Source organism: Haliotis asinina, unplaced genomic scaffold (genome assembly GCF_037392515.1).
Source record: "Haliotis asinina isolate JCU_RB_2024 unplaced genomic scaffold, JCU_Hal_asi_v2 scaffold_17, whole genome shotgun sequence".
NCBI classification, from domain to species: domain Eukaryota; kingdom Metazoa; phylum Mollusca; class Gastropoda; order Lepetellida; family Haliotidae; genus Haliotis; species Haliotis asinina.
Genome location: NW_027133889.1, coordinates 57,882 through 73,189, shown reverse-complemented (window position 1 = coordinate 73,189; position 15,308 = coordinate 57,882). Strand labels below are relative to the sequence as shown.

Here is a 15,308-nt window from a genome sequence, read left to right as displayed (position 1 = left end):
TATGGTGCAGCCATGAGTTGTCCGTTACCTCAAGATCAGTTTGAATGGGTAGATGAGTCAGAAAAGAATACCATGGATTGGTTGAAGCTTGACCCAGAAGGTGATGTAGGTTACATCGTAGAATGTGATTTGGAGTATCCCCGTGATCTTCACTCTGTCCACCAAACTTTGCCACTTGCCCCCACCAAGGAAAGCATTCCATTCGAAGACTTGTCGCCCTATCACCGTGATCTGCTCGCCGAGTTAGGTATGTTAGGGCGAAGGAATACGAAGAAGCCACCCACAGGGTCCAAACTCTTCACCACCCTAAAAGACAAACAAAATTATGTTGTCTACTTTGGAACTTTGCAGCAGTATCTGCAGTTGGGTTTGAAACTGAAAAAGGTACACAAAATTTTGAAATTTACTCAATGCAAATGGTTGAAGCCTTACATCGACTTTAACACAGAAAAAAGAAAAGAGGCCACAAATGACTTTTCGAAAGATTTGTTTAAATTACTTTCGAATGCCGTGTATGCAAAACAATTGCAAAATGTGAGAAATTACAAGCAAATTGAATTAATCACCACTGAGGAAAGGCTGAGGAGGTTTACAGCAAAGCCTAATTTCAAAAGCGTCAGTATCTTTTCGGAAAACTTGGTTGTGGTGTGCATGGAAAGAGTGTCCGTGACTTTGAACCAACCTGTGGCTGTGGGCTTCACCATTTTGGAACATGCAAAGAGACTCCTTTACGATTTCCACTATAACGTGATGTTGAAGGAATACACCAGCAACCATGTTCGGGTTTGCATGACGGACACGGATAGTTTATTTTATCAAATCCGGTCCCCAGTGGGTAGCCGCCTTCGAGACCCTCAAGATTTTATGTTAGCCAATCCTCATCTCTTTAACACCTCAAACTACCCTAAGAACCATCCACTTCATTCCATGGAAAGACACAAAGCCATTGGTTTGATGAAAGACGAAGTGGGTGGTCAGACTATCAGAGAGTTTGTTGGGCTTCGTCCCAAAAACTATAGTTTCATTTTTGACAAAACTCAGTGTGAACGGGTCGAGAAACGCACTGCCAAAGGAGTGCAAAAAGTGTTCGTCAAAAAACATCTTCGTCACCAGATGTTTAAAGATTGCCTTTTCAAACACAAACAAAGCACAGCTTCTTATCATCAGATCCGTTCTATTCAGAACACACTCTACACAGACAGAGTGACAAAATTAGCCCTGACTCCACAAGATGACAAACGTTATCTTTTGGCAGATGGTATAGAATCCCGTCCTTACGGCTATAATCCCATTTAGGCAAAACAAGATTAAAGTTACAATATGTGTCTAGCAAACAAAAACAAAAAAAAAAAAAAATGGAAGAACATCATGACAGGAAGCTTTCCACCTCTCCATCAGCATGTGACAGTGTTCCTGTGTCTTCGACAACGTGATGTGTAAAACGAAGTATGTCAGCAATTTAAAAATGTGTAAAACGAAAAACAAAACTTGTATGTTGTAAATTAAAAATTGTATGTTAGAAATCAAAATGTGTAAAACAGAAACGAAAACTTGCATGTTCGAAATTAAAATTGCATGTCAGAAATTATAAACGTGTAAAACTGAAACAAAACTTGCATGATAGAAACTATAGAGAAAAAAACATATGAAACAAAACAAACAAAATGTGTGTTCTTAATAACAAATGGAATTAAACACAGGAACATATCTCATAATGTTATTTTGTTATATTCACATAATGAGTGGGACCAAGCAAGCACAAGCTCACCCTGGAAGAGAACAGTTTGAGGCTATTCTCGAGGGAATATATGTAGATCGTTTGATCATGAGAGTAAATGAGATGCGCGTCAACAGATGTTATGGGTGTAAGATCGATCATCCGTCCCAGCGCCATCATCAGTGTCTCATGATGGATCCGAAAGAATGTGTGGACACCTATTTCGATGAAGCCTTGGCAGAAATCTCCCATGACAGTATACTTCAGGAGGCGAGAGCGCAAAGAGCTGGCGCAAATCTAGACTTTGCTGACATTTACACGCTCATTTATGAGGACGTGGAATATAGAAATAGATGTTTCTTAACACTGAGTAGAATAGAACGAATGGAGAGCAGAGTGGTAAGAAATCTCTAATGATAATGCAATATGATACATGTTTGTATTACATCTGTTTATAGTTGATCCTATTATATCATGTAACAAGTGTCATTTTCAATACCAGTTTGGATGTGTGTATTCAATCACGTGAAACACACGTGATAAACATTTAAACCTTTTCATCCACTCAGTTTAAAATAATTCTGATGCATGTATCCAATCACATGAAAGACAGGTGACAAACATTTAACTTTTTTTTCTTTCTGTCCAATCAGTTTATAATAATTCGACAGTTATGAATATAAAGAGTGTGTTTGCGCATCAGTAGTTACTCTCCACCCTCGTTGACAACAGTTGTGGTGCTCCTCTGTGGTGTGTAACATGGCAGGAAGAAAGGTCAGATCTACTTACTACTCGTGGAAGCAGGTCATGAGAATGCCTCACGCTCTGAGTGAACCCGTGATTGTACAATCTCAGGACTGGTTTTGGAACCGTGATCGTTGTGTGAATGATGCCAAACGCAAGTTTAGAGATGACTGCAATGTGACCAAGCGAATTATTATAAAAAAATCTCGCTGGGCACTATCGGCTGATGAAGTTGCCATGGGGGAGAAGATGAAACTCGTCGAAAACTTGTTGACTTTGTGTTATTGTCTCGAGGTCACCAAGATCATCAGACGATTGTCTCAAGAACTCTGTTTTGGATGTATGTTTGAAGAGGAAGGTGAGCATGTGCACAGTTGTGACTTGTCTGAGCATGACCTCGTGGAGAGATACTTTAACATGTCACTGTCAGAGGTCGACGATGCAGAGGTTCATGAAAACTGGAGAAAGCTGGTGACAGAGGACCCATCTTTGCAAGAAACGAGAGACTTTAACCTGGTTCTGTATAAATGCAAAGATTATCTTGATACTCATTTTAAAACACCTGAATGGACAGTTGGACTGAAAGAACGCGTTGTGAAAATGTTGAAATTAGAGAAAAGGATGTAAAATATGTACATGACTATGATATCACTGTGTCATTATTGTGAAAACTTATTTTGTTGTTTGTTTTATCCTGTATATATTGTGTATGTGTCATCTAAGAGGGGAGAGGGAAGCAATGGAATAAAAGAATAATCCTACTTTCACATTGTGTTTTCATTACGTTATATCATTCAGTCTTGCTTCTCTCATTCAATCACGTTCTGAATCAACTTGCACAAGGTGTAAACAAACAATTCGAATTTCAAAAGTAAATGCAACCAATATTCAAATTGAATTGAATGAAGTCTGTTGTCCTCAAGTGTGTTATTTTGCTAGCAAGCTTGGTGTATGATTATTACACCACTCAACTCAGAGTCTTTCGGCACATGAGAAACTCATAAAAATATAATAGATTAAAAATAAAATAAATACAGTTTATTTCCATTATATTATGAGATCTCATCTTTAACTTTTTTCATTCAACCATGAGTTCTCAGAAGAGTAAGAGGAAGAATGTGGATTCTGATAAGGCGTTGGAAGAATATTATTTCAATCCACAAAGACCAGGGGCATATTATGGACCTATGAAACTTCGTAGTGTGTTGCGAGATAAGGGTGAATCAAAAGGCACACTACGTCGTGTGAAAAAGTTTGTCAGTAATCAAGATGCTTACAGCTTACATAGGCCTCCAAGATACCGCTTTAAAAGAATGAAAGTGAGAGTGCATTCTCTTGACGAAATGTTTGACGTTGATTTAGCAGACATGTCTAGATACACGAAATGGAATGATGGTGTTCGATACTTGCTGGTGACCTTGGACATTCTTTCACGGTATGCATTTGTTTCACCTTTGGTAAACAAGAGACCTGAGACCGTGTTGAAGGCTTTCAAGGAAATAATTAAAGAAAGGAGACCTGAGAAAGTGAGAACAGATGCAGGGAGCGAATTCAAAGGGGCTTTTAATATGTTTCTAGAAAAGGAAAACATAACCCACACGATTGCACGCAATGAAAACATCAAAAGCAATTACGTGGAGCGGTTCAACAGGACGTTGAAATCCTTGATCACTCGATATATGACGCACAAAAACACAAAACATTACCTGGATGTTCTCCCCAAATTGGTGGACAACTACAATCACACATTGCATTCGTCGTTACCTCATCTGTCGCCTGCACAAGTCACCGAACAGAACGAGGTGAAAGTTTGGGATCACGTCTACCTCGAACCCTTGAGGAAGAAATTCAACAACAGCAGCAGCAGCAGTAGCAACAAATTCAGTAGTAGACCTAAGAAATATCTATTTAAAGTAGGTGATCTGGTTCGCATCTCATATCTCAGGAGACCCTTCAACACAGTGCTCGATCTGAAGTGGACAGAGGAGCTTTTCAAAGTGGCTCGACGCTACAGGAAACAAGGGTTTCATCAGTACAAACTCAAAGATTTCCACGACGAACCCTTGACAGGGTCCTTTTATGCAAACGAGCTGAAGAAGGTCGACAAAGGGGAGGACGCGTTGTGGCAAGTTGAAAAAGTCCTGAAAAGGAAAAAGGTGAAGGGAAAGACTTACGCCCTGGTGCGCTGGCTTGGCTGGCCCAAAAAATTTGACTCCTACGTGTCAGAAAGTGAACTGAAAGAAGTGTGAAAAAAAATAATAATTAGATTGTCATGGAGAAGTATGTGTTTCTCAAAAGCTCAGACTCCAAAACCACATCGTTCACAGGGAACACGCCCTATCATTTTCGTGTGCAACTCAACCAGAGACTGACATTTGACGGATTCTGGGTGGTGTCCTTGATGGAGTTGAACTTTGGGTCCATAGACATGAGTAAGGTCAAAGATCCCTACGTGGATATTTTGTGTAATCTTTGCGACAGTTCGTTGGTGGGAGAGACTCAGCTGAACTTACTGAGACGGATCGATTTGAGACAGGGTCCTACGTACACCTTTAGCACTGAAATGTGCATGCGTGTCAAATTGAAAGAAACGGACAACATTGAACTGTATTTAAGGAGTGAAAACACTGCCGTTGCTTCATTCTTGTCAGAGGAGACCCACGCCACACTTCACTTGAGACGATATCCTTTTGTGGAGTAATTTACTACCAACAACATCATATATCATCATGGAGTCTCGTCCGCTGTACGTTCCTGACTATGCCAAGTTCAAGCACTATTTTGACAACAAACACGTGAGGAAGACTTCGAATCTACTTTACGGGAAAGCCAAAAAAATGGTGATTCCAATTCGACGTCAGGCAGCAGGATCAACGCAACCCCAAACAACCACTGACGTCACTATGCACGTGACATCGGAATCTCAAAGGGAGGTAGACAGAGCCGAAGCCAAAGACAAGAGAGCCAAGGCTATAAAACGCAAAGCGGGCGAGAGATGCGTCACAACGAAGAAAATTCGTCAAACCGAGAACACTACCTCCATCGTCCCTTCGAAAACCGCCAAAGCACTCAAGTGCACTCCCGTGCGAGAAGACGACATTTTCAGTTAAAAAGAGAACCAAAAGCATGTCTCTCATAAACGACGGGGACTTTGAGGAACTGGTTCCCGAAGCGTTGAATTTGTTTTCACTTCCGCCTTATCAAAGTTCGGTGCAGAAGCATTATTTCGTTAACGTGAGGCCTCTGAGTCAAATCAACGACACGAGCCCGCTGGAGTTTCACGTGTCCAATTCGGGAGCCGACTACATCGATCTGAAAAGGACCCGTCTGCACGTGAAGGTCAAGGTCACTCAAGCCGACGGCACCACGTCGTTGGCGGAAGATGAAAACGTGGCTCCCATAAACTTGTTTATGTCGGCGCTATTTTCTCAAACGTCTGTCTACCTGCAGAATCAGCTGGTGTCTTCGACCAACAACCACTATGCCTACAAGAGCATGATGAAAGCTCTGCTCGGGTACGATGCAGAAGCCAAAAGCACGCAGTTGACCTCACAGCTGTTCTACAAGGACTACGCTGTGAGCAATGCGGACTTGGAAAGCAGTGACGTCACGGGATCGGTCAACAATGGAATGATGACACGTGCCTCTTTTATCGCCAAAAGCAAGGAACTGACCATGTCGGGTCCCATCTTCGAAGACATCTTCGAAATGAACCGTCACTTGATCAACGAAGTGGACATGACCGTGAAAATGTATAGATCAGAACCCAAATTCTGTCTGATCACCAGCGTGACCACGAATTCAAAGTGCATCTCCTGGATGCTTACCTGCAGGTCTGCAAAGTCAAAGTCAACCCCGCTCTGATCTTGGCTCACAACTCCCTGTTCGAAAAGTCTAACGCCCTCTACCCATACACGAAGAGCGAGGTCAAGGTCACCAGCATCCCGACATCGCAGCTGAGTCATTCCATCGACAACGTCTCCAACCCCGTGGCCAGCCGTTATATCGTTGGCTTGGTCGAATCGGCCTCTCTGAATGGTTCATACGATCGCAACCCATACAATTTTTTATCCTCGATGGTGAAAAAGATGACCCTCTACGTCGACGGTGCCAGTGTGCCAGGTCAGCCGACCGAAGCGGACGATGTCGCCACTTATGTCAGCATGCTCGATGGTATGGGTTTGTGGGCGGAAGGCAAGGGCAACGGCATCAGCAGAAGCGAGTTTCTCCTGGGAAGTGCCCTCTACGTCTTTGACCTGGACAAGATTTGCGCCGATTCGGAATACCTCAATTTGGTGAAGTCTGGAGACGTGAGGCTGGAACTGGAGTTCAAATCAGCCCTCACTCAACCGCTGAGCTGCATTGTCATGACTCAGAGAAACTCTCTGATTGAGATCGATAAAGCGCGGAACGTGTTTGTTAAGTAGAACGTCAGATGAAGGCTTCGGAGCTTTGGTGCGCTGTCCAGAGCGATTCCAGCTTACAGAGACACGTGTTGGGCGTGTACGCCAAAAATACCCTACCACTCTCCATCCCTGACAACATGCTTGCCCGAGGTGTGGGTCTTATCGTCAATACCGAGATAAGACAAAGCAAAGGTCGTCATTGGATCGCCATGGTCATCAAAAATATGGGTATCTCGTTGTGGATGCTTCCCCACACGCCGACGAACGCTACGGACGATTGCGCACAAGCATATTCCCAGATGACATCTGCACGGTGTACTTACCTAAGTAGTCATAAAAATAAATCAGACCTCATTCTCCAAGTCAAATCATTTGTGCGCTGGCTGTGACATGAACAAGAAGGAATATTCTTGGATCTCAGTGGCTTACCCGCCTGGAGAAGCAGAAGTGACACTGCTTCAGTGTGACACCTGGTACGTGGACAAGTCGGAGGCTATCAACAATCTTAAAAGCGTCATCAAAACTCGTGGTATTGACATCCCGGATCGTTGGGGAAGTGCCGTCCACTTTGTGACTGTTCGTAAAAGAATTCAATTGTGACAGTATCATTGATATCAATATTGGTATATCTAACCAAACAACCAATATGGCCGATCTGCTGGAGAAACAAAAGACATTTCTACATTCACTGGAGCAAGTAAACACAAAACAAAGGAAGGCGCTGCTCACCCATCTCTCGAGCGAACAATTCAAAGCCATTATCACCTTGATCTACAACATTTTGAGAGGAAACATTACACTCTCTGACGCTCATAAAACCCAACTGCGAAGACACAAGAAGCTCATTCGGACACTAGGGAGCAAGACAGTAGGAGGTCGTGAAAAAAGTCAACTCCTAATCGATCATCACTACATACTACGGACTTGCATAAGGTCGCTGTTTCAGCACTATTCGCTTGCCTCGAGAGACAGTAACAAGCTTGACCATGACCAAGCCCATGGTTCTCTTGACGAGGGACACCTACCAGAGGCTGTTGTCGGAACGGGAAGAACGGGAGACACCAGCGGAGAAGACTCGAGTGACAGCGACACCATCGATAGCACCAGTGACAACGACACCAGTGACACCAGCATCTGTGACAGTGACTGAACAGTCTGAGGACAACAACGACCAATCGATGACAGCAGAAGGGAACAACGTTGAAAATAGCAAAAAATTAGACATCAACAGTGACATTCTGCTACGCGTTTCCGATCGACTTCTCAAGAACATTTCTTCAGCAAAAACGATGGGGAAATTGATGACTCTGTGGCTCTTTCTCAAGAACAAAATCGAGTCAAATGACCTGCGTGTGAATGATAATTTGGAAATGATGTCGGCAGATGGAAAATGGTTAAAAGGTTCAAACCTTGTGAAACTTGTTCGTTTTGCTATTCTCCACTCTCCTATGGTCAAAATACCACGTGCTTACAAGGAATTTCGCAAAGTGTTGCGCACTTTACACGTACCAAAGCGTCTCATGAGGACTATCAGTGGAAAAAACATGGAGGTTCCTGGAACAAAAAGATTGCTAGTGAAGAGTAAACCAGGTCTTGGCGCTCCTGGTGAGCGGGACTTTGGAAAGTTAGACAAATTTTAGAATGTCAAAATCTTGGTGTAAATTTTTGTATGCGACAAATCGTTTGTAATTGAAAAAAAAAAAAAAAAGGATAATAAAATATAATACATATATGTTTCTCTGTGTTGTATTTTCACCAAGATCAAATCTCATGCATATTCCATTGTTCATTAACATGGTGGGTTAAAATGATGATCATGATCAAGATCTCTCTAACATATTACAATATTATGAAACCAATGGTAATTGGTTTCATAAAGGAGTATAATATTAAGTGAAATATGAATTTAGAATTTAGAGAGCACCAGTCGAGAGCCTCACATGATCGACAAACTCCTGCCTCGCCACATTGACACATCCGGTAGAGAACCTCACACTGACGAAAAAAAAAAAATTACGATATTTTGACAACTTGTTAATGAATTCCTACAGACATAAACACGTGTATAACTGAGTGAAATATTCATTGAGAATGTACAGTGCACTAGTGAAGAACCTCACATGACAGAGAACGCTAGTCTCCTGCCTCGCCACACTGACACATCGGAATAGATCGAGTGTCATGCTGTTGGAAAGTCTAGTCAAAAAGATTAGGATATTACGACAAATAGTAAATGAATTCATAACAATATAAACACACGTATATGGTTGAGTCAACACGAATTGAACACATACAGTGCACTGTGGAGAGTCTTACTGCCTCTCGTCATATTGACACACTCGTATAGAGCCTCAGGTTAACTGTTCAGAATGGAGTTGGCTGTGTTGACACAGTAGGCATACATACTCAATGTATTGCCAAAACACAGAGTTCTGACAGAGCGTTCTAAATTAACGACAACCATAACAACAAGAGTGATGCACTTGATATGGATTAAAACTTACATAAAGATGTGTCGGGGTTTGTAGGTTCATTCCTCGAGAATCCCCTCAAACGTAACAATGTGTGGACTATGCACCGTTTCCACCCCTCGTGTTTACATTGATGAATGCGTTTTGACGAATGTTTTTCCAAATCAGTCATGTACTCGAGTTCGACATATTTCATTTCTTGTAGAAACATACAAGGTTTGGGAGGGTTTCAATGTTTGGTTTTTCGTCACACATTTTCATCATGAAATTCAATGAATATATTTAGTGAAGGGGAGGGCTGACAAAACCGAGTTTAATTTGTTTAGGCAAACCATTAGAGATGTTTACAATTGTCCGTGAAATAATGCCATGGAAAACACTTCTAGTACATGATTGTATGGTTTGATCCAACCTCTGACATACTTGTTCCTTACATAAAGTTTATGTAAACGCAAAGGAGATGGTCTATAAACAATAAATCTAAAACGTAAAATTCTTTCCTCTTTTTGCTTTGTCACACCTTCATCACCGTACTTTCACGAAGTTGCACCGATGTCGTGAGAATATAAACATATGTCTTCTCCTTGCAAAAAAAAAAGTAAACAGTTTTTATACACTTCAAAAAGTTTAACGTGGGGGTTGCGTGACTAAATGTAAGTAAGGGTGTATGTTTTATAGTTAGAATGTTTTATAAAGTAAATATTAGTCATGGGTGGATTTTTACTAGAGAAACGTTTTCTCAAATAATAGAATGCGTAGAACGGAAATTTTTTGGTGTGTAAATTAAACATTGAAGTTTGATAGTAAAAAAAGACTTTCTACCGAGAGTTTCATCTCATATCTCTTCTGACCAACCATGAGCTTCCAGCTACTTGTTAACTCTTCAAAAACAGCGTTCCGATTCCTACTTGGGAATAACATTCAAACTGATCAAATTTTAGGGGAGCGAGTTTCATCCCAACTAACATCAATTTTATCCTACTTCTTGGATGAATTGTGTATGCACCAAGCTTCACCAGTCAACTCTAATTACTGTGGTCTTGTGACTTTGGTGATTGATGATCACCTGTTTAGTTTAGACAGATATCAAAAAACTCTGTCTATACAAACGAAAAACTGTGCGATCATATCAATACTTGATGTCAGTGAAATCAAGGATGCTGTAGCCCTTCTTCACAAGGGCGAAGCCGAAGTGGCTGCAGCAAAAGCAACAGAAGAATTTAACACCAGATATCAACACTTAAACTAATGTAAGTATGAAGACATGTATATTATATTAGATAAGTAAAATTTCAAGAGCCTCACCAAACTTGTGTACTTATCAGCTATTTACTTATCCAAACTTATGAAAATATTTGCAAGTAATATGATATAACACATATCGTCGAGTTGTAAATAAGATGTTTCTTCGGTGGGAGACTGACACCTGCAAATCATGTCAAATTAGATGTCTTTATGGTGAGTGCTAATTAGTTTGGTATTTTTCCGGTCGAAATTTGTGATTTAATTACTTCTGGGGGGGGGGGGGGGACCATGAGAAAACGTTTACTGAAGTCGTATTGGTCACTTTTTTTCCGATTTCGGTTAACAAAAAGTGAAAATAATCATCATTATTAAAAGTATTTGCCAAACCTATAGAAATGAGTTTTACTGGTCGTATGTGCTTGGTTTTAGAGGTCGTTACATCTACGTTTTACACTGTATATATTCCAAATCTTTGCATTCCCGAATAATATCATATTTCATTTTCTGATATGGACTATAGGGAGTATAGTGGGACTCGCGGAGTCAACAGTGGAACAGTTTATAGTCTGTTTCTCGCTCCCATCTTCATAGAGTTTTACTATACAGATATATTAATATACAGTGGGGCTGTGAACAATTCGACGCTTTTGGGAGCGGATAAAAATGTAGGGATTGTACAGCATGTTTCAGAGTCCATTGTATACGATAAAAGTGAACATGACTTCACTTGCGACAAATACGCACTTAATACGCTTGAATTATTTCTTGCACGAAAGTATCCTTTTAAAGGCTATATATTTAATCAATTTTCTGTAATACAGTATAAGCGAAAGTAACATATATAAACATCTTGTTCAAATATACTTACCACCGAAATACACAATGTACAAGAGACATTTACATTACAGTCCTAAACAAACATTATATGAATCCGAGGTTGGAGGTGTAGTGTTGAGATATTAAATTATCAAATTAGTTTGAGATCCCAAACAATAATTCATGTCTACATTACCACACATGGTTTTGACCAGAACATGATTACAAAGAAGAAAATTTGACCCCACTAGACAACGGTACAATGTGTTTCACCTACGCTCGATAAATTAAATTGGTAATGACATTTATGTCAACATAGATACAATGTATAGGACTGTTGGATAGAAACAATGTACTTACAAGTTTATGGGGGCAATCGTATGAATGTGTTGGATGATGGAAACAGAGTCACACATTGATCCTTAAAGATAAAGAGATCAAAAGGACACCGCTCCGCATGCACGTGCTTTCCATGAAAGCTATGATGGGTTGTGACGGGTTTGGGGCTATTTTATTTTTAATTTGGTCATTCTTGGTATTGCATTTAAGAAGACAGCATGTTACCGATTCTGCTTATCCTGCTGTTCGTTGGGGTGAATGCTACGTCCTTTAATGCGCAGTTTTGTAGCTTCACCCCACGACAAATTGTGTGTAGGGCCGGCGGGGGTACCTACACTCACTTACATGGTACCCCCTACCTGAAAATTAGCAGTATTTGGCTAACGGGAAAAAGGGATCGACTTGAAATAGACATGAGTCTCTTCCCACGGCTCAAGGTAAGTATTTATTCAACATATTAAGAATGAATCTAAAGGAATACGTTTAAGTCTTAGTCTCTGTGTCAGAGTTTTAATGCTATGTCAATAAACAAGAATAAAGATTTGTAGACGCAGCATATAAATGTGTCTTCATCTCTTCAACCTAATATGGTGGTCAAATGTGAATAACGAACAATGGATATAGCGAACTAAATTCCTTGGTTCCATGGAGTTCGTTATATCCATGTTTTACTGTATTATTATTCAATACTACTCGTTGAGCTACATCATTTTGTTGCAAAGTCAAACAATTTTTTCCCAACACTCTCATCAAAAGGGGAACACCATCCGATAATATTTATTGTATGATGAAATAATTCAAGCGTACACACCAGTAGCCGAAATCCTCACATTGCGCCTCAGCTTAAATGCAACAGGTGAATGTGTTGAGTGTTCGCCATGTGCGATGTGATTAATTGAGGCATGACTACACTGGAGGGTTGATGAAATGCAAGACAAATTTTTTATTTTGTTTTTATTTATTTACTTTTAAATAGTAAAAATATATAAAAAATGATATTGTTTCAGTCAATTCTTGGAGAAGGTGTGAGGTGTGGAGACGTGGAAAGGGTCTCCATCAATGGTCGGCCTTGTGAAGGTAAAAACAAAAAGTACATGCAAATGATTAAATATGTGTCAAAGCGTGCGTCTACTGTTTATTCGAAGAGTAATTCACACGTTATCCATGTATGAAACAAACCACCCTTGGATTGTTAGGTCTTAACTAGTTTAATCAAAGTATATATTTGTTTCACCAGAATACAACACAGTTGCATTTTACGAAAAAAAAATGTTCATTGATTATAGTACCATTTCATTTTCGTGTTTTTTGTTTTAATCTTTAATCGTGGACAGTGTGAGAGCAACACAAGTAATGTTATTCTATGATTATAAACAATATGCGATGTACCTGTGATACGCATGCAGTAAAGTTCATTAACATTTTTCAGAAAGTAGACGTTCGACCATAACAGCAACGTCAACGACAACATCAACAACAAAAACATCATCTACAACAACACCAACAACGTCAAAAACACCTACACCAACATCAACACCAACATCATCGACAACGTCAGCAACGACAACGTCAACAACGTCAACGACGCCAACGCCAATGACGGCAACACCAACGTCAACAACACCAACGCCAACAACAACTCTCACTACTTACAAAAACACTTCTACTGCAAAATCTACTGCTGGTACAACAACAACAATAACAACACCTACTACTACTACTACTGTTGCTGCTTTTGCTGCTGCTACTACTACTACTACTACTACTACTACTACTGTGACTACTACCACCCCAACCACTACCACATTCACTAAAATCACAACTTCTCTTGATTCCGCTACTGCTGCTGCTGCTTCTAGTATTTGTACTGTAGCCTCCACTACTGCTGCTGCTATTGCTACTGCTAACGCTTCATTAACTTCTTACAATATTACAGCCCCCAGCTCTACCCGAAACTACGATGACGATGATGATGATGATGATGAAACAGAAATTACTAAACTAATAGGAGGTATTATCAGTTTACCACTTACAATAGTGATTGCAATTTCATCATTCTTCGTTTATAAAAAATGTAAGGGACGACGTCAACGTCATGTTAATGATTATCATATTGAAAGTCCGATTTATCTAAAAACTGTTCAAAGTAGTAGTGTGTAACCTATCACTTATTAATATCCATATCGTATACGTCCTATGGATCATATAAATGACATATGCCCTTCTTTTTTCTCTTTCTTTCTATTTTTGTCTCTTTTCGGTTTTTTCAGATGTGGGGTCGCTTAGAGCGACTGTGATCTCATTGGTGGTGTTTGGTGTCGTCGCGATTGCGTCTGGTGTTGCCTTCCGATTTAGGACAACTTGTATGAGCAGCCAGTGGAGCGTGCTCCAATCCCTCCTCCTCTGCCACCCCTCCCTAGACCTATCCCTTCCCAACTCCTGCTTCTATCTGCAACAAACCCTCTCGCTTTCGAAATGACTCATTCTCCCACACCCTCTCTTTTCCACACATCTGATCACCCCACTCCAGTCTCTCTTGCTCAACCCACCTCAGTCACTACCACTCTTCCCTCACCTGACCCCTCCCATGATCCAGACCTTTCCCATCTGCAATCCCCGCTCCTGCCATCACCCCTCCGGATTCCCTCTTTCCCGTCAATGCTAGATGCCATTGTGTCAACACCCCCCTCCCCCGCTCGCCCCGACCCTGACTCACTCACTCCCATCAGCCACACATCAAAGTCAACACCTGCCTCCTCCGGTCGCTCTGACCCAGTGTCGGACCTGGCTGTGCTCAGCGAAACACCCGCCTCATCCTCTCGCCCAGGCCAGGCTACTCACTCACTCACCCAGGCCAGACAAGTGCCATCCCTCAGCGATCTGGCCACTGATGCTTTCTTATTTAGTCCAACCCCTAAAACCTCCACACACGCTTCGGGCTCCTCAACACACACCACCGCCATCCTTACGACCCCCATCATGTCAGCTGGTGTCTCACCACTCACCGTCACCACCACCCAAACGTCAGTGTCAACTGTCGTCACCTCTCGCCCTCCTCACCCAACGTCCATGCCAACAGATATCGGTGCCTGTCGACTTGACCAAGCGCTCCTACAAGATGATGCCGCGGATCTGGGGCGACATCTGATGGAAACAACTCCACCACCTGAGGAGGATCATGTGCGTCGGCTTGTGGGGAGACCAACACGACTGAGACGTGTGCCCGACAGATTAAATCTGTAAACAGTGAACCTGAGTGATGTGGTGAAAAAAAAAAAATGTCCTCTGCTAATGATGTATCCTCTATCCATGTATGTTTGTGTTTATTTCCATATTAATAGACCCAATCGGAGACTGATACTGTCGTATTTCTTTCAATAATATCTAAAATGTTGTATTACGATCGTATAGGGGACTCAAGAAAACTTGTCATGGTCGTATTGGGGGAAATACGATAGTATGCGAGCAGTGACCCTGTGGGTATTTCCACTGAACAATTGAACAGTGTACAAAACTGTGCTGAGAGACTCATTTCATAACACCTACTACGCTGTATCTTGTTTGCTTTGG

At 41.2% G+C, this 15,308-nt stretch overlaps 2 protein-coding genes across 2 annotated transcripts; both read left to right on the top strand.

Moving 5' to 3' along the window:
- Window positions 1–5,587: 5,587 nt before the first annotated feature.
- Window positions 5,588–6,888, top strand: LOC137269859 (uncharacterized protein F54H12.2-like). The gene is made up of 2 exons (XM_067803700.1): window positions 5,588–6,037; window positions 6,250–6,888. The coding sequence occupies exons 1-2, from the start codon at window positions 5,588–5,590 to the stop codon at window positions 6,886–6,888; spliced, it is 1,089 nt and encodes a 362-aa protein (XP_067659801.1).
- A 7,325-nt stretch (window positions 6,889–14,213) lies between these two features.
- Window positions 14,214–14,981, top strand: LOC137269858 (uncharacterized). Its single transcript, XM_067803699.1, has one exon. It carries the CDS (start codon window positions 14,214–14,216, stop codon window positions 14,979–14,981), a length of 768 nt encoding a protein of 255 aa, XP_067659800.1.
- Window positions 14,982–15,308: the final 327 nt, after the last annotated feature.